Source organism: Aspergillus japonicus, assembly GCF_003184785.1.
Source record: "Aspergillus japonicus CBS 114.51 unplaced genomic scaffold BO86scaffold_59, whole genome shotgun sequence".
NCBI classification, from domain to species: domain Eukaryota; kingdom Fungi; phylum Ascomycota; class Eurotiomycetes; order Eurotiales; family Aspergillaceae; genus Aspergillus; species Aspergillus japonicus.
In genome coordinates, this window is record NW_020291696.1 from 309 (window position 1) to 24,478 (window position 24,170).

Sequence of the window (24,170 nt, forward strand, 5' to 3'; positions counted from 1 at the left end):
CGAGATGAGTTTTGGTCTCCCTGCGATGAAAGACCCGGCCATGGAGAGGGGATGCACGTCCCAAACGGGGTGGAAGATAACACTATATGGGAAGAAAGGGGGTTTCAAATGTCGAATATCGCAGGTGAAGGGCGAGGTATATAGATGTCGAGGAAAAACGGCAGGGCTATCGACGGAGGGAGCTGGAAGGCGGATGGATGGAGCAGGCTGAGAGGGTATGCCGGGAGAGCGGAGGACAGCTGCATGGTACTGTACAGTACAGTTCATGCCCAACAGCATCCACAACACACGACAGAACGCTCCCAGTTGACCCCAAACTACCACGCATTCCGATCCCAGTTCGGATCTATTCCCGTGCCCACCGAAATCAGCAAATCGTTTCAAACACAACCCACCATCCTTAAAACAAAAGTGCAAAGATCAGAAAAGACGTACCCTGCACAAAACTCGCCAGCACCTTACTCCCCGTCTGCAGCAGCGGGTGGCCGGCCACGATCTGCAAGAACCGTTGCAGCCCCTCGCGCCGGTGCTCGATCACGTCGTCGCTGAACCGGTTCGTGAACACCTTCCCCGGCAGCGGGGGGATGGTGACGCGCGTGCTCTCGCGCTCCAGGATGTCGCGGAAGTACTCGAAGTCGGAGTAGCGGCGGCGCACGACCGAGTGCTTGAGCTTGAACGCGGGGATGTTGGTGCGGCAGACGATCTCGTACGAGGTGTACATGTTGCGCGAGGTGCCGTGGGTTTGCGGGTTGCGGACCTGTGTTTGGGTTGGTAAGGATTAGTTGAGTTGGATTTCTGGGAATTTGGAACCGAGAAGGTCTGAAGTGTACCTCAATCTCCAGGAAATTCTCCGGAGGTCCGTAGATCTCCTCGAAGGTTTGTTGGCGGGATTCGGGAACTGCCTGCATGGTGGATGGAATCCTTGCTGGAATTGTCGCAACACGATAAAATAGAAAAGCGAGGGTGCGTGCGCTTGTGCGTGGGAGTGTGGACTGGGCGAATGTCGCGGACTCGGGGCTGGTGTCAAGTGGGCGGGGAGCGGAGGGGAGAGATTCCAAGGACCGCGGGGGAAGCGCTGGCGATTGTTTGTGGGAGGTCCGGGGGCTCAGAAGATACCGACGGAATGCTACTCGGTCAGGAACGCTCGGTCTGCTCAAGGTCAACGAGTGTCGCGTGCCGCTGTCTTCATGGACCAGCAAGTTGCAGCTTTTTGGTGGGACCACAAGAGGGAAGAAGAGATGACGACGAGGCGAGGGACAGACAGAACCGATAAGAAGGCGGGCGGGCGGGTGGGATTGATTTAGTTTAGTGTAGCTTCAACTCAGCATTTGACTTCACTTTCTGCCCCCGGCCCTTTGTTTATCCTGTCCGCTGTATACTGCCTATACAACATCACATACACAGTACTCATTCCATTGATTACTACAGCTTGATCCTCTAACCAGACAACAGATAAATGCAACAGCTATGCAAAAGCCAAGCAACAGCTCAGCAACAGCTCAGCAACCAGATGATACAAAATCCCTTTGATTGGTCTAAAACACCGTAAACACGATGCCCTCATGAACAGCAGAAACACAAGCAAAGAAGCAAATGCCAATTTCCCCATATGAACCGTTTGCAGCGAGCCAGAAAACATGAACCCCGACGTAGACGAAACTAAAAAAAAAAAAAAAAAGCACATGTGATACATAAAAACTACCGGTGGTCAAAGGCCCGTGACCGCCCAGGGCCACGGACATGAAGCAGTTATGGAAGAAGAGGAGAAAGAAGCCCCTGGTGAGAGACAACCCAGAAACGAAACAGCAAGAAGATCACTCCTGTCGGCTGCGCTTGGCACCGTGGGGGTTCCACGACCCATCGCCGCCTTGGGCGTTGGGGAAGAAGCCCTGGTTGAATGCTGGATTGGGGCCTTGGAAACCGCCTTGTCCTAATAAGAAGTGCCCCGGTCAATAAAGTTACGCAAGCACATCCAAAACTGGGAGACATACCCTGCATGCCCATGTTTCCACCCATGCCGCCCATCATCGGATTCATGCCCCCGGACATCGGGTTCATCCCCATGGCGCCCATGGGATTCATGGCCGGCATGCCCATCATGTTGGCACCCGCCATGCCGCCGCCCCGGCCGCGCATGCCACCGGGGCCGCCACGCATGGCACCGCCCATCATCCCCCCGCGGTTGTTGAACCCAAAGTTCTGCATCCCCATCGGGTTGTTCTGCTGGAAGCCTCCCACCATCGGCTGCTGGAAGCCACCCATGGGACCCTGGAAGTTGCGGTTCCCGCCAAAGCTGTTCATGTTGTTCATGCCACCCCGGTTGTTGAATCCGCCCCGACCGCCGCGGAAGCCGCCACCCATGTTGTTCATCCCGAAGTTCATGTTCTGGTTGGAAGAGTTGAAGCCGCCGGACATCGATCGCGACTGGTTGTCCTTGCGCATGGGCGCATCCTTGGGCAATGTGCGGAAAGGGTTGGGCTGGGGACTGGTATAGACGACCATGTGCTTGCGTCCGGCCTGCCCCGCCGTGGCGAACGACTCGATCTTGTGTTTCACGGCAGTGGCCGCCTGGAGGGTAGTGAACTCAACGAATGCTTGTCTAAATCAGTTTTGGTATCAGTGTCGTCCCCGAGAAACCAGTCAGAGAGGCAAGCCTACCCTTTGCTTTTACCATTCACCTTGTGCTCGCTGAAAGTCACGTCCTTCAACTCATCCTCGCTGCCGGCCTGAGCCACCCAGCCGCGAATGTCATCATCCGTGGTCCACCAGTACAAATCCGAGATGAGAAGGGCAGGCGTCGCATCGGGATCCGTCGGGCGGTCATCGTGTTCCTTGCGCTTCAAACCTTGCTGGGGCGCCGGGGCGTGGGTCTGTTGGGGGGCGGCTTCTCCATGTGCTACGCTCGCGGTGCTGCTGGGCGCAGCCCCTTCACTTTCCTGCTTCAGGGTTCCATCCGACGAGCCATCGCCCTGAGCGACGCTGTTGTTCTGCGTGGCGTCCGACGCGTCTAGGATGAGTTCCGTGTCCTCGTGCTTGATGTCCTCGCCCTGATCGTTAGCATTGTAGCTCCCGCCGTCGCCATAGATGTCAATGTCGAAGTTATCATCCTCAGTGGCCATTGTGATTTAGTTATGACTCGGTCTCTCTTGCTCTCAAGGCAGTTTCTTGATTTGGTTTGCGTGAGGGAAGATACAGTTTCTTTTTTTTTTCTCTCTTCTTGGCTTTCAGTTGCGAGGAATCAAGTGAAATACATGTCTGCAGACACACCACGTCAATTAGCAAAAGGAAGATTGATCGCGCGGTGATCGGACGGTGCGAATACTGGAGATGCCGCGGCCGCAGCTAGGTCATTGTCGCGGAGAAAGAAGATCCATGTTTTCAACACTCTTAAGAACAACACGGGGGATGCAGGGCGGCAATGATGTCCGACAGGAAACCACAAGAAGAAAAAAAAAGGCTCGATAATACGTACAATTGTGAAGCAAACGCAGCTCCAAAGAGAACACACAGGTCTTTTCACCAACGTCCGAGCGGAAGTTGATTTGTGTCTGATAAACAGAGGTAGTGCTTCTTTGCCTTTCGAGGGATTGGAAGTACAGGTAGTGTGATAAGAGAGAACCTCTGGTGTCCAAATGGAACAACAACAACTGACAAGAGAGAACTGAAGAGGGGGGGATGGAGAAGGAGGGAGGAGATGCGGCGCCGAGACGTGCTGCTACCACAGAATGTAGCTCAACGTTTAGCTATCAATGAACAGGTTCCACTGTTCCGATGAGAGCATACAAAAGACAAGGATCGAACTGATACTTGTGTTAGTAACACGCTGGGAGATCTCGAGCTAAGCTGCCTGAACACGGTGATGTGAGTCAGGAGGAATCCCGAAACAAACTGCGCGTGAGCTTAGCAGAAGGGTGGTGATCCGCTGGTGTCGTTGCGCACCAGGTTGATAGGGCAGTCACAGGGTGGCGAGAGGGCGAGATGAAAGAAGAAAGAAGAAAGGGGGGATTTGAGAGGGTGAAAGAAAGTGAGAGTTAAAAGAAGAGACAAGAATAAGAAGAAGATTCCTTGAGACGTGTCCAAAGAAGGGTTGCAGGTGGAGCGCGCGCGATGGATGGAAGAAGTACGAAGTAGTCGAGGGAGGAGGCAGACTCGGAGAGAGAGGAAAGAGAGGGAAGGAAGGCTAACTACTACCAACCGGACTGCTGCTGCTGTGCTTGCTTGTTGCTCGGCTTGCTGCTTGCTTGCTTGCTTGCTTGCTTGCTTGCTTGCTTGCTTGCTTGCCTGCTTGCCTGGAACTGCGGGCGGTCTCGAAGGCGCAGGAAGTGGAGCTTTCCAGCCCCGGAGCGGCAGATGTATAACTCCGCCCGCGGACCACCAAACACCCCAGACTCCCTCCGGTCCTCCGTCCTCGAGTCCTTGGGTCCTCACATCTGTCGATCGCATTGGCTGTGGAAACAATCTCTGTTGGTTGAATGTGATCTATGGTCATTTAACGCTGATTCAGAGCTTAAATGGTACATGCATGACACCCTATCGCATCAATTCGTTCAATATATAATATATAGTAAGCTAAACTATAGCTGCTGAGCATTCTATCTGTGTCTCGTAGATTACGTGTCGGAGCACACTAAATTTCCAAAACAATCTCATGCGCTCCGAGATCAGATGAAACAACGGCTTTTAGCGAGCAACTTCACCATGGCATAGTGCGCTTGCCTGCTTCTGTATAATATACCCCCAGATAATTTACCATAATTCGTATGCGAGTTCATCGTCCAGCGGAGATCTCTGAACAGGCCGACTGCGAGACATCGCGGCCATCGTCTGCTTGAAATCATCATATTCAGGCACGGGATTCAACTTGCTGTCGTAATTTCGTGCTAAGGGAGGGGACCCTTCATCGGATGTGGCGCCATCGTTCCAGGTGTGCAAGGTGCAAGTACCAGTGGACAGACCCCAGCCATTCCACGACGTCGCTGGAAGGGCACGGTTAGCTTGATTCCCAACCGGTCATAGACATCAATGCATGAACTTACCCGCCACGGCTGGGCAGCTCGGATGCCAGCTCGCGTCCCGAACGCAGGTCTTCCACAGCACATCGCTCCGGCTGCTACGTATCTCATATGCAGCAGTCGACATATCGGGGTCCAGCGGGCGCGAATTGTGAGTGGCTTGCCCTACGTCAATCGACCCCGCCAGCGTCGCATCCATGTTATATACGTACACCTTGCCGTCCTCGCTGCCGGTATATACGTATCGGGAGTTGGTGCTGTTGGGCGGCGAGAAATGGCACCGGATCAGAGTTTTGAGGACCCGGTGGCCACGGTAGGTGACGACCGAACAGTCGTGAGGATGAGGTTCATAGTAGTCATCAGGGTAGGATTCGAACCGGTAGTCGAATCCCGTGGTAAATGTGTTGACATCGATCGAGTCAAACTTCGCCGTAGTCATCATTTTTCGCAGATCCCAGAGCTTCATCGTCTGGTCCTTGCCGTTCGACAACACGTATCGCCCGTCCCCCTTGCTATCAACGTAGGTCAATCCTTCTGTATGCCCCATAAACACACCAGCCTCGCGCCCATCGCCCATCGAGCGTCTGTCCCAAACCCGCAAAGTTGTATCATCGGATCCGGAATATATGATATGGGGAGAAGACTGGTCACCAAAGCAAACAGCGTTCACATCGTCTTCGTGATTCTGTAACCGCAACACCGACTGTCGGGTTTCGAGGTCGTAGACAATGACGGATTGATCGGAAGTGCCAGCCACGATCTCGCGACCGTCGCCTGAGAACCGAATCGACCAAATCTATGGCAGTTTGAGTACATACGATCTCATCCATGGGCAGTTGTTGATCAAGCTTACACCAAAGTGAGAATTCCCACCGAAACGCATCCGTCGTCTTCCAGGTATCGAGGATAGATCCAGGACAGCCGGCTCGGACTCATCAGCCGGGTCCGTGGGTGCCAGGCAGACGAGATTCCGGATCGACGTATATGCTAGGAACTTGTTATCCGGACTCAGGCTCGCATCGGTGATAGTCCATTGCCCGAATGGATACGTCACAGTCTTGTAGTACTTCCAGTCGAAGGGATTGGAAGTGTCGTACATTCGCACTTTGAAATCCTGGGCACAGCAGAAGAAGAAGTTGCCGTCGTCTGAGAATTGGCCTGAGTAGCAGCGAGAGTCGAAATGGATGACTTTGTCCGCCACGGAGCTGGGAATCAGCCCCTATACGCCGAAGGTTAGCATGCACTCAGAAGGTCTTTTGTGGTCTCCAGGAAGGATACGAACCTGCGCCATCGATCGGATATCCTGCCGATTTGTCCCCGTCAAGTTTACCCCGAGTTCCCGCCACATGATCTTCGAAGCGAGCGCCTGGTTTCGTCGCTTGAGCCGATCAACGTAATATGTATCGCGTCCAAAGTCGCCCGATCTCATCAAATCCTGGCCCTCGTCGCTGGGAACCTTGGGGAATTTGCTTTCCCCGGATCGCCGTGCTCGCCGACGGTAGCCAAAGAAGCCAAACTCGTAGTCGTCATCTTCCTCCTCCCCGGGGGAGGTCTCATGCAGCCCGTTGTAGTGCAGGATGTGCCGCAAGCCGTTGGAGGCCAATAAATTCAGCAGCCGAGCTGCAGACACTGTAACCATCAGTTGAGCGGCTTTCCCCAACGAATCAACGAGCCAGATCAGATCGTGTTACCTCTATTCTGTCGTGTCCCCTGATTCTCTCCGCCATCCCCGTTCTGGCCGGGCTCATCCATGGCGAATTCAATTTGAATATTTCCCAGATGTAATTCAGGATCTAAATGCAACGAGGCAGAAAAGCGAGAACGAGTCAGTTGTGCACTCCAGGGCAGCCAACACACTCCTAAGCTCAATGAGCTGGCACATAAACGCAACCAAAAAATGGGAAAGGGGGAAAACAGTACTGAGATGGGCACCATCGACATCGATGTGGTCTAAATCGTCGTCGTTATCTTCGTCATCATACGGCTCAATATCGGAATCGTCGTCGTCTCTTTCGTCGGTTTCATTGGGCTCATAGTCCATATCCTCATACTCGTCTTCTTCGTCTTCCTCAAGCCATTCCCGAGCCGGATGCCATCCTCGATCCGATGCACCTTGGTGAGAGGGAGGAGAAGACCCGGGGGGACCGCCGCCAGCAGCGGGGGGCGAACCAGATGAACTCATTATCAGCCACACGTTTGAGAGGGTGGTGCGAGCAGGGTGAAAACAGCAAGGGTCATATCAGACACCCTACCAATTAAACGGGTAATTCGTCACTGCAGAGCAAGGCTAGCCACGAGGCCCCAATTGGCCGGCAATCTGGTTAGTGCTTTTTGAGGGCAGGCCGCGCTTTGCCCCATGCTTCTGGAGAGAGGAGGGGGATGTTGTTTGCTCATGCTGACCGACGCTTATCGATAGGGCGGATCCTCGGATACGGTTATGTCATCTCGGGTGGAGATTGCCGGTTAACTCCTATCCCCGCAGGCCCGCGTCCATCTCCCAGTAGTAAACCTACTCTTCCTTCTAGGTAATATGTTTTGACTGCTATTAGTTCAAGTTTTTCGATTTGGTACATGAATAATGCAAGATAAGAGAGAACTATCACTATCTGGAAAGGTATCTCAGCAGTGCAACACAAGAAACATGCATAGTACGACAAGCGGATAGATGCAGGTGAAACAGAAGCGGCGCATGACAATACCAATCATAACCCTTTCCGAAGCATCATGAAGCAGAGTTGGCAGCTGTTGTCATGAATGTTAGCTCTGTAGCCGAAGAGTGATCGGGCTGCCGTTGAGAATGATATAGATATACGACCACATTAACAGCATCAATTCCACCTGCCCTTCAGTGTCGGGGACGACAGTTGCGATCCAAGAGGATACGATATTCACCATCGCAAAAGTGTCCCACATTACGACAGCGTCGAAGAGCGGGGAGACCACATCATCCGGGCTTGCCATCTCAGTTAAGGTGCAAGAAATCGACCGATCGACGACTTTAGCTGGATTAGTGCCGTCAGTCCAACACTTCCTCTGGGACCGTCGTTTGATGGCCATTGCGTGGAGTGCAAGAAGTTCGACAACTATGTGGAGCCGTGCTCGTAACATTGTGGTACTTTTCTTCTTAGCAACTCGTTTCTTGGTCAATTGAGGAAGGCCCGTCTTCTGTTTAGACGGCTTGCACAGCCAGCCCAAGGAGCGACGAGTGACATTCACACCCATCGATTCGACCAGGGTGCCTTGCTCGATCTTTATTTCTGTGGAATAGTGAGCACATAAACCACTTCATGGTCTATAGGCGTGGAAGGCTGGGTGTACGAGACACATACCATAGAGGATCATTTCAGATAGAGAACTGTACATCACATGCAGCACCGCGTGGTCCAGGTAATTGAGAGTTAGTGTCTTCTCATGTGGCACCCACGAGTTTGAGTCGCAGATATCGATCTTCTCGTCATCGAAGGATACCAGCCTCTGGTTGCGAGCCATGAAAGGCGTCGCTCTTTGACCGGCGCGGCGCTGGTGTAGTCTAGCCATTGCTTCGGGTGTCGATTGATCTTGCACCTTTGCTGGCAGATATCTTCCCGGGGCGTGCAAGGCAACTGCCGTGTCTTTCCTGGAAAGGGTTTCCGTCGAAATCACCACATCGGTATCAATCGAAAGTATTGATTTTAGAAAAGACAGCGGTTGTGTGGTGCAAGGCTCGTGGCTTCCGCCATCTAGCCTGGTTCGGCTACGAGCTGGGTAAATGGTGGGCTCACGTTTCAGCGAAGAAACTTCAGAAGGTCGACATTCTTTGGAAGCACCCATAGCGTGAAGAAGATCAGAAGATCTTATCCGAATATTTTTCAATGGCAGCGACCGAGTTGTGTCGGTGACGGAGTGTGCCAGGGCATCCTGTCTGTTCACATCAGGAGCCTGGTCACGGCTTCGCCAGATGTACGCTTTTTGGAGACCTGCTCTGTTGCCGGTCCGATCTACACATTGGTGGCATTTTTCGGAAAGCGCTTCTGATCGTCGACATCGAGAGCAATTGTCAAAGACATGTCCACAGGTGGTGCACTTCTTCTCGGGCCGTTCCTCATTTTGCTCATGGTGGAGCTCTCCTTGACCTCTAGCATGAAATTTTTTCTGTAGCGATTCCTCTGAGCAGGGCCTTCTCTTATGTTCCTCAGACCCAGAGGTGTTGATGTGAGACTTGTGGATCTCGGAGACAGTTCCCTTATTGTGTGGGCCGCATGTGGTTGGATTGGTAGCATTCATCATCGACCAATGTTGACTTGTAAGACTTGTTGGTCCGGGAGATGTCTTTTCTTCGGAACGCGGCCCATCAACGTCTGGAAGATATAATGGTCCATCACCAGAGACCACACCCGGGTTTAGGCCCGTCAGAGTCGCTGGCGCGAGGTCGCTCACATTATGTGTCGCTTGATGTGTATGCTGGCTCTGGCGGTACCCAGTGCTGAAAAAGGTAGAGCCCGTATGGTTGCCGTTCCCAGAGGATGACTGGCCATTGTTTGCCCCAAATTCACTGCCAGGAAATTGGAAATTATTGTAGTTAGAGCCGCCACTGCCTTGGCCACGGTCATCGCTGTTCCGGCGACTCTGGCTGGCGCTGGTGCTTGCCGAGCCAGCTCCTGCCACGCGACTATGCTCACACACACACTTAAAGTACTCATCCCAGGAATCAACAGCACTCTGACACAGAGGACAGACACGAGGTGGCGGCATCTTAGTCTCGACTATGTTGATTTGCTCGCGAGTGGCCCGCCATTGAAATCCGTGATTGTGTCTTAAGTGTGAATGCAGCTTATCCTTCCTCTTCGTCGTCCAAAGGCACTTGTCATCGAGGCAACGATAGATAGACCGTGGGGCATGCTCATAGGCCACATGACGTCTGAATGAGGCCCGCGTGTTGTAGACCTTCCGCTGTCCACTAGGGCAAAGCTGGCAGCGGAAGTTACTGGTTCTGGGACCAGTATCTGCTAATCTCTCGGATATGTTAATTTGTTGCTGAATCATGCTGTCCAGTCTGTGCCAAGTTACTTGCAGGAAGTCCTTGGCATCATGCAGCTGGGGGATCTGGCGTTGTAAGACGTCGGTCCGAACCATGTTGATGAGATGTTCCACGGCAAGCTTGAACTCATCCTGGTATATCTCGTTCGATGCCTGAGGTGCAGGCGCGGGCGCAAAGTACAGCGGATCAAAACCTGTACCGTCGGTCTCTGTGCTTGGAAGAGGGTTCGCGTTGTCAAATAAAGGTTGAGTATCATCTATATAATTGGTGGAATGGTCGTAGAATAGAGGAATGTCCAACCCATGACGAATGGCATCCTCCGTGGGACTTATACTGATCGAAGGAGATCCGAAGGAGGGAATTGATAAGGGGCTTTGCTGCTGAACACTGAAGTTAGACCGAGTTCGAATATGAAGGTCAGCTTGGGATAACAAACTAATGAATGTATTCCAGAGGGTCCAGCAGGAATAAGATGGCCATGGTTTACATGGTGTTGATAATCAGGATAAGTGAAATGTATATGGGCCGCATCGTTGTTGCTCGAATCGTCGTTCATGTCCACACAGAAGGCTGTTGGCGCAAGACAGGCTAACAAATCAGAGTCAAGAGGTCAATGAGGCACCCTGTGAGACCGGGAGTTTGGAAGAGATTTAAATAGGAAATAAAGCAAGGCTTATATTGATGAAAATAAGCGGTACCTGGCTCTTCACAAGCACCAAAAGGTCAGGGGTATAGTAAGACAAAAGTAGCCCACTCAAAGGGGTTCCTATGTTGAGCATACACAGTTCAATACAGCCAGAATAGACCAAGGATCTCAGAAGAATATAGAAGCTTGGGAGGATAGCATATCATATATAAAGCATCGCTGTTTCTAGCAGGCCAAGTCAGGTATCATCTAAACTTGACGCTTGTCCCTCCCTCGAAAAGCGGTATGTAGGTAGGTTATCCCTAGAAGAAAGATCGAAATGCCATGACGTTGCGTGGCTAATTTCAAGCGGACAATTAATCTCAGTCCTTTAGCCCAGGGCCATCTCGGAGCCTTGCCCGCAGCGACGCCCGCTGGTGGCCATTTAGGGAGAGCGACATGCAGGTTGACAGGCAGACATTCGTACCCCTGCTCAAACGGTGCCTAGACGTTCCTAAAAGATAAAAAGCAAAAAGGCTTTGAAATGCTTACACTAAAGGTTGACCGGTGTCAGGTACACAGGCGGACCTTCGTGCAGAGTTAAGCCACCCATTCAAAAGAATTGAATGACGAATTGCTTAAGCACGCTGGATTATTAATCAGTGAGCGTACCTTATAATTGAATACTGTCATTGTAATGTTAGTCTTTAGGAGTGGTGCGACAATATCTAGACTCTTGTGATACCCGGGCAACTGCAGGTTGCAGGAGATGGGCGCTGTTGCAATTAGACCATATTGCATGGACTCTGCCCAACAGAGCTCAGAGAAACACCATGCAGCAATCTTACAGTACCCAATCAAAGAGGCGAATAACCCAAATGCATAGACTGAAAGCCTAGACAATATATCCGGGACTATGCAAGACCTCTTATCAGCAGGTGAGGCGTCAAGGATCCGAGATCGAATTACTGAGTGCCCTGAGCCCGAGCACCGCTTCACTGCCGTACCTGGGTCAAGGAAACCTGGGAACTCAAATCAATTGCTTGAGGAAGGCTGGAAGGATGAGAAGAAGGTCACAAGTCTCGGACTCTCTCAGCTGGAGTGTCCGACGCCCCATCATTTTGTGAAAGAGCACTAATTACTCTAGGCCCTGCTGCGCCACTGATAACTGCTGCATAGTACCTCTGGCCAGAATTGACAATTCCCAGCAATTGAGCGTAGACCTAGAATCAACCCAGGACATCATAGATGCTTACGGTCATAACGTAAGTCAGGATAAAGTAGTGGAGCAGACGGAAGACCCAAAACCTTCTGTCATACGTAACAGCTGTTGCAACCGTGATGGCAGCCAGCAAGCTTTGACAAGTAAGCTTGTGTTCTCTGGTACCTCAAAATTGCACGAGTAATGAAAAAGGGAAATGGTGTTGAAGAGCCTCCTCATTTCCTCTTTTTTTGTTTTTTTTGTTTTGTTTTCTCTTTCGCCTTCGCCCCTCGGCCTTTGCTTCTCAACCTTCTTTCCTGATTCGCACGGCTCCCACGAGCCTCATGACAAGGCGCCTATTGTTTGCTTTCAACGGCGCTAGCAAGGGGTGTTATTGCAACCCAAGGCAGCTTTCCTAGTCTTTTGGTCGGACATGATTCATGTCAGCTAGGATGGAACCTGCACGGGCATGATGTCAAGCCACCTGTGGCAGTGCAGCCGCCCAGGTCGTTCCGTCGTTCCCCTCCCTCTCCCCCGAAATCTGCATGAGAACACAATCGGTTCCTGATGACATCGTGGCTTTGAGACCGTTCTGTTGGTTCCAACAGTAGCTATCATGTCCCTCTGGTCTGATTCGTGTTCACCTCTCCGACGGAAGTATCCTCTCCGAAAGAGAATGAAATGATAAACTGCACCACCATTTAAGAGGTAAGTGAGGCTGGTTCTCAGCCACATTCGTGAGGTCCTCGACCCCCGAATCAACATCTGCATTCCATTGCAAATACCCTAAGCGTGATGCGATGTAACACTCACGGAGACTTGTCGTGCATGCTGGCTAGGGCAGCTGTCAAAGCAAGAGCGGTCAACATGGGCAGGAAGGGAGCTGTGGGGTGATACAATGTTGAGATGATTGCTAAGCCATTCAAGGAAGTTGTTCATCCATTCAGTAATATCACTTGGGCGTTGCCAGCTAATTGAGCAGAATGCATGGCAATGCTGCAAAGAATGGTCACTAGCATCTAAGAAGAGAAGTCTCTATACAAGGTTAAGCCATGTCGTTCGGCCTCTGTAGCGTATGCCCGATCCTATTGGCAAATTTGCTTCAATACAGCATTCACAAGGCCAAAAGCAGAGACGAACAGATGTCCCATCGATTTAAACTGGCTATTGATACGGGCGTTTTGAGAACAGTTACACACAACTTGCGGCACATGCCCCAGGACTAATTGTCGGTCCACTTAGTGTCTATCAAGAGAACGACCTAGGCTGTCTGCCTGGAATACTTCAACAGTTGTGAACAGTCGGGTACATCAATATGACAGGACGCAGGGGTGGAATTCCTTTGCTAAAAATGGTTCTGAATTGATAAATGGTACAATGATCCAGGTGATGTTCTACATTGTCTTCATTGTAGAGGGTGTGGTATATACACAAATCCTCGCCCGTCCGGTAAATCAAACACCAGTCGTTTAGTGGGGGTGGTTCTTGTGGTGACCTGCTCAAGAATTAGCGCTCTTGTATCGCACACCGTCAATGAGCTCAGAAGACGTACGGAGGTGGAAGTAGTACTCCATGCTGTAGCCGAGGAGAAGGATACCGGCAATAGCGTGGATGAAGGCTATATGACATGCGGTGTCAGTCTGATGTATCGTACAGTAGAAGGTGAGTGGTCACTAACGAGTAGCAGACTGGTTCTTTCCGGTGAAGTAGCGAGCCTGGTAGCGTCCAATGAGGCCAGTGGCCTTGACCTCAGGGGCGGGACCGCGAGGAAGTCTGGCGTAGAAGTTCACGACACGGTCCATGCGGGCAGCATCCTTGGCGGCACCGATCGCCTTTTCAAATTGTTAGCTGTGGTGACGGGGAAGGGGTGGGTGTGCGGGTTGTTCAGCCGAGGTGACCAGAGCAAGAAAGAGATTGCTTCTGGAGGCTGCGTCTCGGAAGGAAGGCAGACAACGAGACAGTAGGGGTTCTCACGTTAGGGGAAGCGATCTAAGCAACTTTTAGCATTCAATTTGCCCAGGTATCATGTTGTTTTCTGACTGTGCTCGGTCGGGTCTTACCTTGGGAGGGATCAGGGTCGAAAGACCGCGGCGGGCGATGTAGCTCATCTTGAAGGATCTACCCAAAGGTCGCATCAGAAAAAAAGTTCAAGCCGTACCAGGACATATAAGATAAACAATGGGTCGGTCTCGGAACAGTCGACTTACCTTGACGCTAGCAGGTTAACTAGGACAATGAATACTGACGGGGAGAAGAGAGAAGTGCCAACAGAAAGCGGGTTGTCGGATGAGCGGTTCCTAACGCAGGGAGCCTCATTATTGCGCTAGTCCTAATTCGGATTTGTCTGAACAACCGGCACTCGCCGCATACCTCACCTTGCAATTGTCCTCCCGCAGCGACTCCTTCACCTGTCCCCTCCACAGACCACACACACACACACATACCCATCATGTCGCTTGCGAGAGTAGGAAGGTTCGCCTGCCTCCGCGCTGGCAGGCTCGCCGCGCCTGTCAATGCCCGTTTTGTGTCGACCGCCGACGGCTCCGTCAAGACCAGCCCTGCTGATGCCCCGACCATCCCTCACAAAGACAGCACATTGATCCGCAAGGAGAGTCCTTCGCAGGCAATGGCCCGTCACCAGCCCGATTACGAGGCCACCATTGATCACGCTACTTCGTGAGATCCCTTCCGTGGCGATCTGGGGAATATACATCGACTGATGACAATCCAGGCAATTCTCCCCTGTGCCCAAGCGTGTCATGGATGGCAGCGAGCCCGGTGACACCGTCGCTGCCGCTGTTCTGTCTGGCGCTCCCACCGATCTGCAGGCTCGTACCGTTCGGTGAGTAACTTCGTCGGTCGCCGTGCTCCCGCGCACTAATTGGATACAGGATCTACCGCCCCACGAAGCCCGCTACTCAGTCTGGAACCTGGCACGGTCACCACTGGAGAATGGATTGGGATATCTTGCAGAAGGGCCACCGGTGGGAGAACCCTCTGATGGGCTGGCAATCTTCCGCCGACTGCATGCAGGGTACCAACCTCAAGTTCAAGAGCAAGGAGGACGCCATCCTGTTTGCGCAGAAGCAAGGTTACGAGTACTTCGTTCAGGAGCCCAATGAGCGCCGGTTCGTTCCCAAGTCGTACTCCAACAACTTCCTCCACGAGCCGAAGAAGCTCAAGCACATCAAGACCAAATAAATTGAGTTATTCTTCGCGTCTCGTGTACATAAGTGCAGGCTTTTGTTCTAGTTCTGAATCATGCTTGGAGGTTAATTACATTGTTTTCAACACTTTACCCTCCCTACACTTTCAAGTCTATGGTTTGTTTTTGTCACTGGGGAGGTTCTTGCATCACTAGAGGTGGCTTCCAGAAGGCGGTGATTGGCATGGCACCTACTCATGGACCAGGCTAGGATACGGCCTTTTCAATGGTCCCTTCAGTGTCCATATGCTACAGAGGTTCGAGTAACCAGATGCTATAGGCCCAATTGGGTCACATCAGCATTCTCGGTCTGAAGATCTTACTCTCCGCATGCTGGCATATATCCCCCTTATGATTTCTGTCTCTGCTCACGCTACAACCCTTTTAGACCCCCAATGCTTCATTGCGAGTCACTGCATTGCACTGGTTTCACTACGCAACAGTAGTCTGACTAGATCCCCATAATAAATACCAATTCAAGAGTATCTTGGCCTAACATGAGTTCCTCTTAAAGGTATATTTATGAAATGGAAGCTATCATGTCAGGTTGAACAGAAACACTCACCGTAGCTGATTGATACAACCCTAGCAATCTACATATACAGCTGTGGTATTAAAACAGTACAAATCGGTGTTTTGCGCGAAAGCACTAGCGCAACTGTTGAAACCTTCTGTGTCTGCCGTATGTATGTGCGAACATAGCTTTATATTTTGTGCCGGAAGTTGACATGAACATTGTCTGCCTATACATGGATCTATTTGTTACTTCTAAATCTAGTCATATGTCCCCTCATTGCGCTTTCCTGGAGCATTTCAACAGAGATAAGATCTGTCCCGCTGCAGGTGAAGGATGGTGCCTACCGGCACGTTTCGATCCGGATCGTGGTGGTGGTGGCTTGGAGAGATTTTAAAGCAAAAGACGCCTAGCCCACGGCCCTGGCACCCCGCCCCCCCACCTAAAATTTATTATCGGGTAGTGATAAGATCGAAAAATTGTCCATCTTTCATGATCGACTATCTCTCTGCCCTCTATTCTCCTTCAACAATACCCCCCCCCCTTCTTTTCAGCCTTCTCGAATACGTTCTTTAATTCATAATCACCATGTCTTCTGCTGCCAACGATAATCTGGAGGGCGTCGACGAGACCGTCCTCACCTTGCGCAAGGTTCTTACCTCCGAGTCCGAGCCCCTCGCTCGTCGGTTCCGCGCCCTTTTCTCCCTCAAGTACCTCGCTTGCCTGCAACCACCCACTGAGAAGACGCTGCCTGCTATCCAGGCCATCGCTGCTGGCTTTTCGTCTAAGTCGGCTCTCCTGAAGCATGAGCTTGCCTACTGCCTTGGGCAGACCCGCAACCCTGACGCCGTCTCGTACCTCCAGCAGGTCCTGAAGGACACGGAAGAAGATGCCATGTGTCGCCACGAGGCTGCGGAAGCTCTCGGTGCTCTCGGTTATGAGGACAGTCTGGAGATCTTGAAGTCTCTGAGAGACAACGAGAAGGAGCTCGATGTTATCCGCGAGACTTGCGACATCGCGGTGGATCGCATTATCTGGGAGAATTCCGAGGAGAGAAAGGCCGAGAAGTTGAAGCCTAGGTAAGTCTACGCAATTTCGAAGTCTATCAATTCTTCATAGATGTATTGAGCGCGCTAATTGTCGAGAAACAAATAGTGACTTCACTTCCATCGACCCTGCTCCGCCACTTCCCATGGCTACCGAGCAACCTTCCATTCCCGAATTGGAGAAGACCCTGCTCGACACGAAACTTCCTCTGTTCCAGAGATATCGCGCCATGTTCGCACTGCGCGACCTTGCCTCCCCTCCCGACTTGCCCACGGCCGTCGAGGCTGTCGATGCGCTGGCCAAGGGTCTCAAGGACCCCTCCGCTCTTTTCCGTCACGAGGTTGCATTCGTCTTTGGCCAACTGTGCCACCCTGCCTCCGTGCCTTGCCTTACGGAGTGCCTGAGCAATCAAGCAGAGATGGGCATGGTGCGACACGAAGCCGCGGAAGCCCTTGGCAGCTTGGGCGATGTGGACGGTGTCGAGGATACATTGAAGAAGTTCTTGAACGATCCGGAGCAGGTGGTGAGAGACAGCATCATCGTGGCGCTTGATATGGCGGAATTCGAGAAGAGCGGAGAAGTCGAATACGCCCTGGTGCCAGATTCGGCTGCCCCTGCTGCGGTGTCTGCTTGATTTGATGAATTATGCGAACAATGATATTACAGTGTCGGTAAATAGTTGCTTTCGTGCCTCATAGATGTACAAATAAGGGCCAAAAAATAGACGTCATGATTTTTTGCTTTTTAGTTGTTTGTCGTCTCCCTGTAGAAAGTGGTCAATGACCCTGGACTATTCGGAATGCGCGAGCAGGGGATTTGGCTTACTTGTAACCACAAACACACGTGTAGAAGACTGTACTTCCTTCATCGGCACTGCGCAATTGTACTGTCGTGAAGTACATCTCCTTTCTACCACACTGGGCGCATGTGTGCTGGGCAAGGGCTTCCGTCTTTCTGTCCTCTGCAGTCAAAGTCTGAACAGCAGATCGCTTTGCCCGGAGAGATGAGGGGAAAGCACTGGGCTTGGATTCGGACACGATAGTTTGAGGAACAGTGTCTGATTCAAAAGAGAGGTGTGTCAGTAACATGGTATCTTTTACATTTCCTCAACTTGGGGGAACCGTTCTACCTTTGTTCTTAGCTCCGCAGATATCGCAGATCAGAATCTTGCTCGGATCTCCAATTGAGCCATCCAGCAAGGAGCCACAATCAGTGCAGAAAACAAGGGATCCGATGGCCGACATATTGGTCGAATATGTAGTTCAATGTTGTAATCTTTGTCGTGAGCCGTATTGATCTGTGAGCCTTCCAACTTTTTTTTTTCTGCGAGGGAAAGCGGCCTCCGGAAAGATTTCCACTGCACGGACCACTTCCCATGGCCAGCACTACATTAGTCCCGGGCGGTCAGCAGCGGCAGCGGCATGAGAACCGTGCCTGGCATTAATTATTGCATCAGTTTGTATTGCGATCTGTTGGAGTAAAAGCATCTTCCTTTTTTGGAATGATCCCTCATTTCCTTGACAGATAGCCATGTCTCTGGATAGAGCATGTCTTCCTCCGCTGTTCTAACCCTCCTGTCACACCGACCCCTATTTCCCACTCGGGTATCCCGCTGCTATGGCTCAGAATTGGCACCCGGCCGTTCAGGTCGTCATCAATGGCCATCCACAAGCGCAGCCTCTGGGCCCGAATGGGCAAGCTCGGGCTTGGAATAGGCCTTTGTATGTGAACGAAGCTCTGCAGTACTCTCCTATGTCCAGCGCACCGATATTTGGGTTAGGTCAGTGTGATATAGCATCTGAGCGACAAAGGAGCTCAAACTGATAGTTATCCGTCTCTCCTTAGATTGCATCCTACGTCCTGACGTGGGGCGACCCCCTAGTACCACCTCTATCAATCATATTGTTCAGTCTGGCCGTGCTGCTCTGAGCGATCTGAACAACGAGATCCGATCGGGACGCGATGAGTCGAACCGTCTGGAGACATCTCGGGAGTACCTGCAGCAGTTGTTGGATGGTGACCAGCTAACGGAATTGTGAGCTGAAAATTACCCTTGGTATACACAACAAAGACTCACTGGACTTCATAGCAAATTCAAACTGCCACCTGGCATTGGAAATGTTCAGCCCCCCCCTTCAACTACCGTTCAGGACCAGGTTTCCAGCAACAACAAGCTTAGTCCCTTTGCTCAAATGATGCTGGACGCCACGGACATCGCATTTAGATGTATGGAGCTCAAACATCTACTCAATCGCAAGATGCGCTCGTACTGACAGTCATTAGATCCAAACTCCGGCGACATGAATGTCTCGCAGAAGCCTACGTCCCGGAAAGAAAAGACACCTCTCCCAATTAAACCAACCCCTCCTCCCCAGAATCGGCAGCCTTCTCAAGCCACCCAGCTCTCGGTAGTGATTCCCTTGAAACCGCTGCCATCTCATACCGACGATCATACTGCCTCAAAGAGGCGCAAACTCAATGCAGATGGGGGTGATAATCTTGGATCAATCCGGTTGAAAGACCAGAAAGAAGAGGCGGATGCGGCTCTTGTCAAGCTACAGGATCTGTTTCAGGAGATATTCGAGGCCGAGGATCAGCTTGATCCGGGGACATTGTCAGAAGGGACTACTGAGCATTCCAACTCGATGTTCGTCGCAGCTCACGCGCTGGACGTGAACGGGCTAGTTCTGTCATCAGATACTCATACGCGGCTGCAAAAGGCTATTAAGAAGGTCATAAGCTTCAATCGGCTTCAAGACATTCCTTCAGAATATCTGAACAGGGCCCAAAAGCTCTGTGAAAAGCCCATCATTGCTGCGCAGTCGCCTGATTTGAGACTAGACGATCCGTCAAATGAGTCGGACACCCAGGACTATCTTAGAAAGCTGGATGATATGTACAATGCATTGTCTGCGGTGGGAACTTTGCTGCAGACCATGTCTGGTTCTCAAACGGAGCGGGATCTATGCCCAGAAGACCTAATTGAAGCAATCCCCAACGTCTTCAATCAGGTTTTTGATCACTGTGTTATCCCTGCCGTTCAAGCACGTCCTGGAGGCAAAGATGCGAAGTACTTCGAATTCTTCTCGGCGCAGAAACGGGTGCTGGGCGCGCTCATTCAACACAGCAAGAAAGTCCTTGCCCTTTTCGCTGATTTCCTCGCTCGCATTGAAGTATCCGAAGGAACAGTAAATGCAGCGGAGTACTTCGCAGCCAAACTGATCTTTGTGGAGAATGCTCATACTGAAAAAGACTCCACTGTCGGCTATCAGAAGTATGAGTCGGTCAGGCGGGGAGCAATGGACGTTCTGGCAAAGATATTCTCGAAGTATCCTGCTCAGCGGCCGTATATCCTAGATGAGATATTAGTTTCCTTAGAGAAACTACCTTCCACGCGACAGAGTGCCAGGCAGTTCAAGCTTGCCGATGGCAAGAATATCCAGCTTCTCACTGCATTGGTAATGCAGCTGGTACAAACGACTGCCTTAGATGTTCCCAGCTCCAAGTCTTCCAGGATGAAGCGGAAGTTGCCAGGTTCGACTGATAACGACGAGGACGAAGACGAAGACGAGGAGCTTGCAGGAGGCGGTCAGGAAGATGATGATCAGGATTCGGATGTGTCCCTGGAGCGTCTTGCAACGAAAGTCAATCGCTTATATGATAATGCCGTCCGAAGTGCTCAATATATTGTGAAGTTTATCGTGCAACGGGCAATGACTTCTACCAAGACTGGGGACCAGCCATATCGGAATATCTTCGACCTTTTCACCGAGGACTTGATCAGCGTCCTGGGTTCTACAGATTGGCCGGCTGCGGAACTTCTTCTCCGGATCATGGCTTCTCATATGGTTGGCATCGCTGATCTCGATAAGAGTTCTGCGACCGCGAAGAGCATGGCGCTTGAGCTTCTAGGTTGGATGGGATCGGCAATTTCTGACCTCATAGCGACTGCCCAGCATTTGCTTCCAGCTATGGAAGAAGCGGATAGTGGCCTCACCGATGATTTGAGGCAGATGTTCGAAGACTATTCGAATCGCGCTTTACACCCGCAGGAACTCGTCGTGGCTGAGGGTCCTTATCGAATGACTCTTGAGTATCTTATTCAGGACCGCAGCTCAGGCAACTGGCAGCTCACAAGTGCCCGGGGATATTATTTGGCGCAATGGGCCAAGACTTTTTGCTCAGTATACTACAACTCGGAAGACAAAGATGATCTCGCAAATGATGATGCAAATGAAGCTCTGGTGGAACTCTTGATGAGGTCGATGTCTGACCCGCGGTGGCTCGAAACTCATCGGTGAGGGACCCATAAAAGGCACGCATTGGACGAGGGCGTATCGCTAACCTTTCTAGACACTTTGACAACATTCCTACAGCACATGGTCGATTTGCTTACACGATGACGGTCCTGAACTCGGGATTCTGTAAGGCATTTGATACAATTTTAAAAGTTTTACTCAACTCGATCGCGAGTGATCAGGCTAAGGTCCGAAGTCGCAGTCTGAAGAGTGTTATTTACATGCTTGAGAAGGACCCCAGTCTTCTCGACAGAGATGCCTCGGTCATGCGTGTGATTCTACGCTGTACGACAGACGCATCTCCGATGGTGCGCGATTCTGCGCTGTCTTTGATCGCCAAATGCATGGTCCTGAAGCCGAAACTTGAGGAAGAAGGCTGTAGGAGCATTCTGGCATGTGCTGCCGATCCAACCGCAGGTGTGCGAAAGCGCTGCATTGGTCTGCTTAAGGACGTCTATCTGAAGACATCACGCATTGAACTAAAGCTAGCTATCGTGGACAGCTTCTTGCAGCGGACAGGTGATCAGGAGGAAAGCGTTGCCACCTTGGCTCGCCAGACATTTGAGGAGATATGGCTTACGCCTTTCCACGACTTGATAGACTCTGCGCAGGACAACTCAATGCTCAAGGTGGGCCTTGGTGAACGCGTCACTCTGATCGTAGATCTCGTTCAACGCAGCGACACGGCGCTTGAAACCTTGGGTAATTGTCTGAGGAAGATTATGGCCGACACTTCAAAGTCAGCACCTCTTAATTTCAAGGTGTGTAAAGCCATGGTCTCTACCATGTTTGAAAGACTTGTCGAAGACAGTGATTCTGGCAAAAACTTCCAGCAGGCGCTGCTGCAGACAATTACCGTGTTTGCGAAAGCCAATGCGAAGCTGTTTCGTCCCGATCAGTTGGAGACGCTTCATCCTTACATCGGACATCTGGCTACGGCGGAGGATTTGTTCCTATTTCGGTCTGTGGTCGTCATCTATCGTTGTGTGCTGCCGTACTTGTCGTCGGCTCATAACACTCTTTTGAAAGAGGTGCAGAACGACCTATTCAAGAGCGTTGCCAAGCTTGCTCGCTCCGAACTTAATGAGGTTATGGCTTGTCTTTGGACCATCAATGGCGTTTTGAATAATACCGATCGGCTTGTGAAGCTCACGATCTCGGTGCTGAAACCCATACAGCACTACAAGAACATCGACCTCGCGGATAGCACTAATAGTGCAGTGTTGGCCAGAGCCAAGAGCTACATTCGGATCGCCGGCTGCGTTGGAAGGCACTGTGATCTCGAAAAATACGAGCCTCATTTTAGAGCCGCCTTTCCATCTTGGAACGGAGGATCGGTGGCTGGCTTGATGGTGGACTCTATCATACCATTTACCCTTCCTAAGCAGCCGCTTGAGCTAAGGGTAATGTCGCTTGAGAGTCTGGGATCCGTCTGTCAGTCTTGGCCAGCGCAGTTTGGTCGCGAGGGCCCGAGACACGTCCTCTCGGGCGTCTTCAAGGAAGACAACCCAAGTCTGCAGAACATAGTACTCAGGTCCTTTGCTGATTTCTTTGCAATGCACGAAGGCAAGGCAGAGAAGTCTGTGGTGGCTGCTGCCGAGATTGCAGAACAAGAGAAAGCAACAAGGTTGGGAGGCTCACTCAAGGCTAGTGACAATGATGGCGCTGCGGCATTAATTGCGCAGCACTTCCTTCACAACATGCTTAAAGTTGCGCAATCACGGCAGGATTCCTATGCTTTGACGGCGATTGAATTGATAGCAAGCATCAACCGTCAAGGTCTAGTGCACCCCAAAGAGTGTGCCGGTGTGCTCGTCTCCTTGGAGACGTCTACAGTGCCAGCAATTGCCAAGGTAGCAGCCGACACTCACAAGATGCTTCACCAGCAGTACGAATCTATGTTCGAGAGAGAATATATGCGTGCTGTCCAGGAAGCGTTTTACTACCAGCGCGATGTTGTGGGAGATCCCACTGGCGCCTTGAGCCGCCCATACATCGCGAAACTAGCACCGCTTTTCGATATTATCAAGATCAGCAACAGTCGCTACCAGAGGAAGTTCTTATCCAACCTCTGCTCCAAGGTGGATTTCGAACTCAAAAAGCTCAAGGTCACCGGCGACCCGCCCGAACACCTTTTGCTCGCCCGGTTTGTGGCGCAAAATCTCGCATTCTTGGATTATGGCCAGCTTGCCGAACTGGTGCCGACTATTGGTTGTATGGAACGCATCGTGTCTGCAACTGGAACCGTTGTGGCTCACTCAATTGAGACGGAAATCTTCATTTCGAAGCCTGAGATTACGGCCGAAGATGGGACGGCAACGACTTTGCCTGCGGCGCAGGGTCCAGGAGACATGGCTCCGAAAGCGCAGGTCAAACCAGAGACCTTGCGGCTTCTGGCCACGGCTGCCGCATCCCTCGCGATGCTATGGGAAGCCCGGACGTATCTTCGCCGTCTTTACGGAGTCACAGCACATGTCCGTGACAAGGAAGCTAAAGCTGGGTCCAAAGAGCTCAACAAGTCGGCTACCAAGGTGCATGGAATTACCGGCGACAAATTCTGGGACGCGATCGCACGGAACATGAAGTCTCTGAGTAGCGAGGAGGCTATGATTGAGAAGTGTCGGGAATTTGCGACCTTACTCGCGATTGACGACGAGTTTAAGGTGGGAGACAATGAAGATGCCGAGGGAGAGGAAGTCACGGACATGGATGATCAGGGAGCTGCATGGGCTTCCGCGGGTGTGCAGAGACCCGCGAAGAGAAAGAATTCGACGTCCGGCCACAGTCCGGTGAAACGTCCGCGCGGGCGAAAGAGTGGCTCGGGGAAGAAACGGGCCAGCGCTGACCCGGGAGAAGAAGCGGAATGGCATTGAGCATTAACGAACGAAGCCGAAGCCCCGTTGATCGGGTCGGTTTTAGATGGAGGAAGTGTAACTGGGCTGTTCAAAAGTCGAAAGGTTGCATGCATATGGGACCAGGACTGGCGTTAATAGGGAAGGAGACTTTGCTTTGGTTTGGTAACTGAGCGCTATTGATGAACTTTCATACTTTCATACTTATTCCCATATTTCTAAACCAGAGAGCATGCTTACTGGTTTTCTTCTGTTGTTATTCATACATGAGTACTACTATCTTCATTGATTCCGGGGAAGTGTGGGTTACCTTCACATTTCTTGGGTCAATTGTTTCTAAGCTGTGGGGAGGAGGTTGGACTGCCGAGATATAGATACTTTTAGCTCGTGCTATCAATA

The 24,170-nt window shown here is 51.5% G+C and overlaps 10 protein-coding genes across 10 annotated transcripts; 3 read left to right on the forward strand and 7 right to left on the reverse strand.

Moving 5' to 3' along the window:
- Nucleotides 1-317: 317 nt before the first annotated feature.
- Nucleotides 318-908, reverse strand: BO86DRAFT_321119 (sorting nexin-3; the record flags this gene model as incomplete). The annotated part of the gene is made up of 3 exons (XM_025668330.1): nt 318-346; nt 436-757; nt 831-908. The coding sequence occupies 3 exons, from the start codon at nt 906-908 to the stop codon at nt 318-320; spliced, it is 429 nt and encodes a 142-aa protein (XP_025524189.1).
- Nucleotides 909-1,814: 906 nt separating this feature from the next.
- BO86DRAFT_402845 (RNA-binding protein) lies at nt 1,815-3,119 on the reverse strand (the record flags this gene model as incomplete). Its single annotated transcript, XM_025673890.1, has 3 exons — nt 1,815-1,930; nt 1,992-2,599; nt 2,659-3,119. 3 exons carry the CDS (start codon nt 3,117-3,119, stop codon nt 1,815-1,817), a joined length of 1,185 nt encoding a protein of 394 aa, XP_025524190.1.
- Nucleotides 3,120-4,529: 1,410 nt separating this feature from the next.
- On the reverse strand, nt 4,530-7,176 carry BO86DRAFT_345406 (WD40 repeat domain-containing protein). The gene is made up of 6 exons (XM_025669202.1): nt 6,945-7,176; nt 6,704-6,805; nt 6,295-6,641; nt 5,866-6,231; nt 5,037-5,808; nt 4,530-4,976 (listed from the first exon to the last, which is right to left on the reverse strand). The coding sequence occupies exons 1-6, from the start codon at nt 7,051-7,053 to the stop codon at nt 4,747-4,749; spliced, it is 1,926 nt and encodes a 641-aa protein (XP_025524191.1). The 5' UTR covers nt 7,054-7,176; the 3' UTR covers nt 4,530-4,746.
- Nucleotides 7,177-7,549: 373 nt separating this feature from the next.
- On the reverse strand, nt 7,550-10,814 carry BO86DRAFT_412404 (putative C2H2 zinc finger domain protein). Its single transcript, XM_025674646.1, has 3 exons — nt 10,466-10,814; nt 8,342-10,409; nt 7,550-8,269 (listed from the first exon to the last, which is right to left on the reverse strand). The coding sequence occupies exons 1-3, from the start codon at nt 10,583-10,585 to the stop codon at nt 7,770-7,772; spliced, it is 2,688 nt and encodes an 895-aa protein (XP_025524192.1). The 5' UTR covers nt 10,586-10,814; the 3' UTR covers nt 7,550-7,769.
- A 1,384-nt stretch (nt 10,815-12,198) lies between these two features.
- BO86DRAFT_183145 (uncharacterized protein) lies at nt 12,199-12,783 on the reverse strand. Its single transcript, XM_025666607.1, has one exon. The coding sequence runs from the start codon at nt 12,624-12,626 to the stop codon at nt 12,303-12,305; it is 324 nt and encodes a 107-aa protein (XP_025524193.1). The 5' UTR covers nt 12,627-12,783; the 3' UTR covers nt 12,199-12,302.
- A 388-nt stretch (nt 12,784-13,171) lies between these two features.
- Nucleotides 13,172-14,112, reverse strand: BO86DRAFT_391852 (F1F0 ATP synthase subunit f). Its single transcript, XM_025672681.1, has 6 exons — nt 14,063-14,112; nt 13,916-13,973; nt 13,830-13,844; nt 13,534-13,687; nt 13,408-13,473; nt 13,172-13,350 (listed from the first exon to the last, which is right to left on the reverse strand). The coding sequence occupies exons 2-6, from the start codon at nt 13,961-13,963 to the stop codon at nt 13,325-13,327; spliced, it is 309 nt and encodes a 102-aa protein (XP_025524194.1). The 5' UTR covers nt 13,964-13,973; nt 14,063-14,112; the 3' UTR covers nt 13,172-13,324.
- A 138-nt stretch (nt 14,113-14,250) lies between these two features.
- On the forward strand, nt 14,251-15,521 carry BO86DRAFT_345410 (ETC complex I subunit). Its single transcript, XM_025669203.1, has 3 exons — nt 14,251-14,531; nt 14,587-14,697; nt 14,747-15,521. The coding sequence occupies exons 1-3, from the start codon at nt 14,305-14,307 to the stop codon at nt 15,054-15,056; spliced, it is 648 nt and encodes a 215-aa protein (XP_025524195.1). The 5' UTR covers nt 14,251-14,304; the 3' UTR covers nt 15,057-15,521.
- A 556-nt stretch (nt 15,522-16,077) lies between these two features.
- On the forward strand, nt 16,078-17,347 carry BO86DRAFT_391854 (deoxyhypusine monooxygenase). The gene is made up of 2 exons (XM_025672682.1): nt 16,078-16,653; nt 16,730-17,347. The coding sequence occupies exons 1-2, from the start codon at nt 16,163-16,165 to the stop codon at nt 17,253-17,255; spliced, it is 1,017 nt and encodes a 338-aa protein (XP_025524196.1). The 5' UTR covers nt 16,078-16,162; the 3' UTR covers nt 17,256-17,347.
- Nucleotides 17,109-17,956, reverse strand: BO86DRAFT_183240 (DNA-directed RNA polymerase I core subunit RPA12). The gene is made up of 3 exons (XM_025666608.1): nt 17,751-17,956; nt 17,447-17,678; nt 17,109-17,384 (listed from the first exon to the last, which is right to left on the reverse strand). Exons 1-3 carry the CDS (start codon nt 17,863-17,865, stop codon nt 17,366-17,368), a joined length of 366 nt encoding a protein of 121 aa, XP_025524197.1. The 5' UTR covers nt 17,866-17,956; the 3' UTR covers nt 17,109-17,365.
- A 129-nt stretch (nt 17,957-18,085) lies between these two features.
- Nucleotides 18,086-24,019, forward strand: BO86DRAFT_412408 (putative sister chromatid cohesion protein Mis4). The gene is made up of 5 exons (XM_025674647.1): nt 18,086-18,401; nt 18,467-18,656; nt 18,711-18,847; nt 18,905-20,918; nt 20,975-24,019. The coding sequence occupies exons 1-5, from the start codon at nt 18,239-18,241 to the stop codon at nt 23,790-23,792; spliced, it is 5,322 nt and encodes a 1,773-aa protein (XP_025524198.1). The 5' UTR covers nt 18,086-18,238; the 3' UTR covers nt 23,793-24,019.
- Nucleotides 24,020-24,170: the final 151 nt, after the last annotated feature.

Excerpts from the sequence above, each read along its gene's own strand:
- BO86DRAFT_412408 (XM_025674647.1), top strand. The coding sequence starts at position 18,239 with ATGGCTCAGAATTGGCACCCGGCCGTTCAGGTCGTCATCAATGGCCAT. Across the intron at positions 18,848-18,904 it reads CACGGACATCGCATTTAGAT|ATCCAAACTCCGGCGACATG; the intron begins GTATGGAGCTCA and ends GACAGTCATTAG. Across the intron at positions 20,919-20,974 it reads CGGTGGCTCGAAACTCATCG|ACACTTTGACAACATTCCTA; the intron begins GTGAGGGACCCA and ends TAACCTTTCTAG.
- BO86DRAFT_183145 (XM_025666607.1), bottom strand. The coding sequence starts at position 12,626 with ATGCAGATGTTGATTCGGGGGTCGAGGACCTCACGAATGTGGCTGAGA.
- BO86DRAFT_412404 (XM_025674646.1), bottom strand. The coding sequence starts at position 10,585 with ATGAACGACGATTCGAGCAACAACGATGCGGCCCATATACATTTCACT. Across the intron at positions 10,410-10,465 it reads CCTCTGGAATACATTCATTA|CAGCAAAGCCCCTTATCAAT; the intron begins GTTTGTTATCCC and ends TTCAGTGTTCAG. Across the intron at positions 8,270-8,341 it reads ATCTGAAATGATCCTCTATG|AAATAAAGATCGAGCAAGGC; the intron begins GTATGTGTCTCG and ends ACTATTCCACAG.
- BO86DRAFT_183240 (XM_025666608.1), bottom strand. The coding sequence starts at position 17,865 with ATGTCGGCCATCGGATCCCTTGTTTTCTGCACTGATTGTGGCTCCTTG. Across the intron at positions 17,679-17,750 it reads CTGCGGAGCTAAGAACAAAG|ACACTGTTCCTCAAACTATC; the intron begins GTAGAACGGTTC and ends CTTTTGAATCAG.
- BO86DRAFT_345410 (XM_025669203.1), top strand. The coding sequence starts at position 14,305 with ATGTCGCTTGCGAGAGTAGGAAGGTTCGCCTGCCTCCGCGCTGGCAGG. Across the intron at positions 14,532-14,586 it reads ACCATTGATCACGCTACTTC|GCAATTCTCCCCTGTGCCCA; the intron begins GTGAGATCCCTT and ends ATGACAATCCAG. Across the intron at positions 14,698-14,746 it reads CTGCAGGCTCGTACCGTTCG|GATCTACCGCCCCACGAAGC; the intron begins GTGAGTAACTTC and ends AATTGGATACAG.
- BO86DRAFT_345406 (XM_025669202.1), bottom strand. The coding sequence starts at position 7,053 with ATGGACTATGAGCCCAATGAAACCGACGAAAGAGACGACGACGATTCC. Across the intron at positions 6,232-6,294 it reads ATATCCGATCGATGGCGCAG|GGGCTGATTCCCAGCTCCGT; the intron begins GTTCGTATCCTT and ends TTCGGCGTATAG. Across the intron at positions 4,977-5,036 it reads GAGCTGCCCAGCCGTGGCGG|CGACGTCGTGGAATGGCTGG; the intron begins GTAAGTTCATGC and ends GTGCCCTTCCAG.
- BO86DRAFT_391854 (XM_025672682.1), top strand. The coding sequence starts at position 16,163 with ATGTCTTCTGCTGCCAACGATAATCTGGAGGGCGTCGACGAGACCGTC. Across the intron at positions 16,654-16,729 it reads GCCGAGAAGTTGAAGCCTAG|TGACTTCACTTCCATCGACC; the intron begins GTAAGTCTACGC and ends AGAAACAAATAG.
- BO86DRAFT_391852 (XM_025672681.1), bottom strand. The coding sequence starts at position 13,963 with ATGAGCTACATCGCCCGCCGCGGTCTTTCGACCCTGATCCCTCCCAAG. Across the intron at positions 13,474-13,533 it reads AAAGAACCAGTCTGCTACTC|CCTTCATCCACGCTATTGCC; the intron begins GTTAGTGACCAC and ends CATGTCATATAG. Across the intron at positions 13,351-13,407 it reads GGAGTACTACTTCCACCTCC|GTCACCACAAGAACCACCCC; the intron begins GTACGTCTTCTG and ends ATTCTTGAGCAG.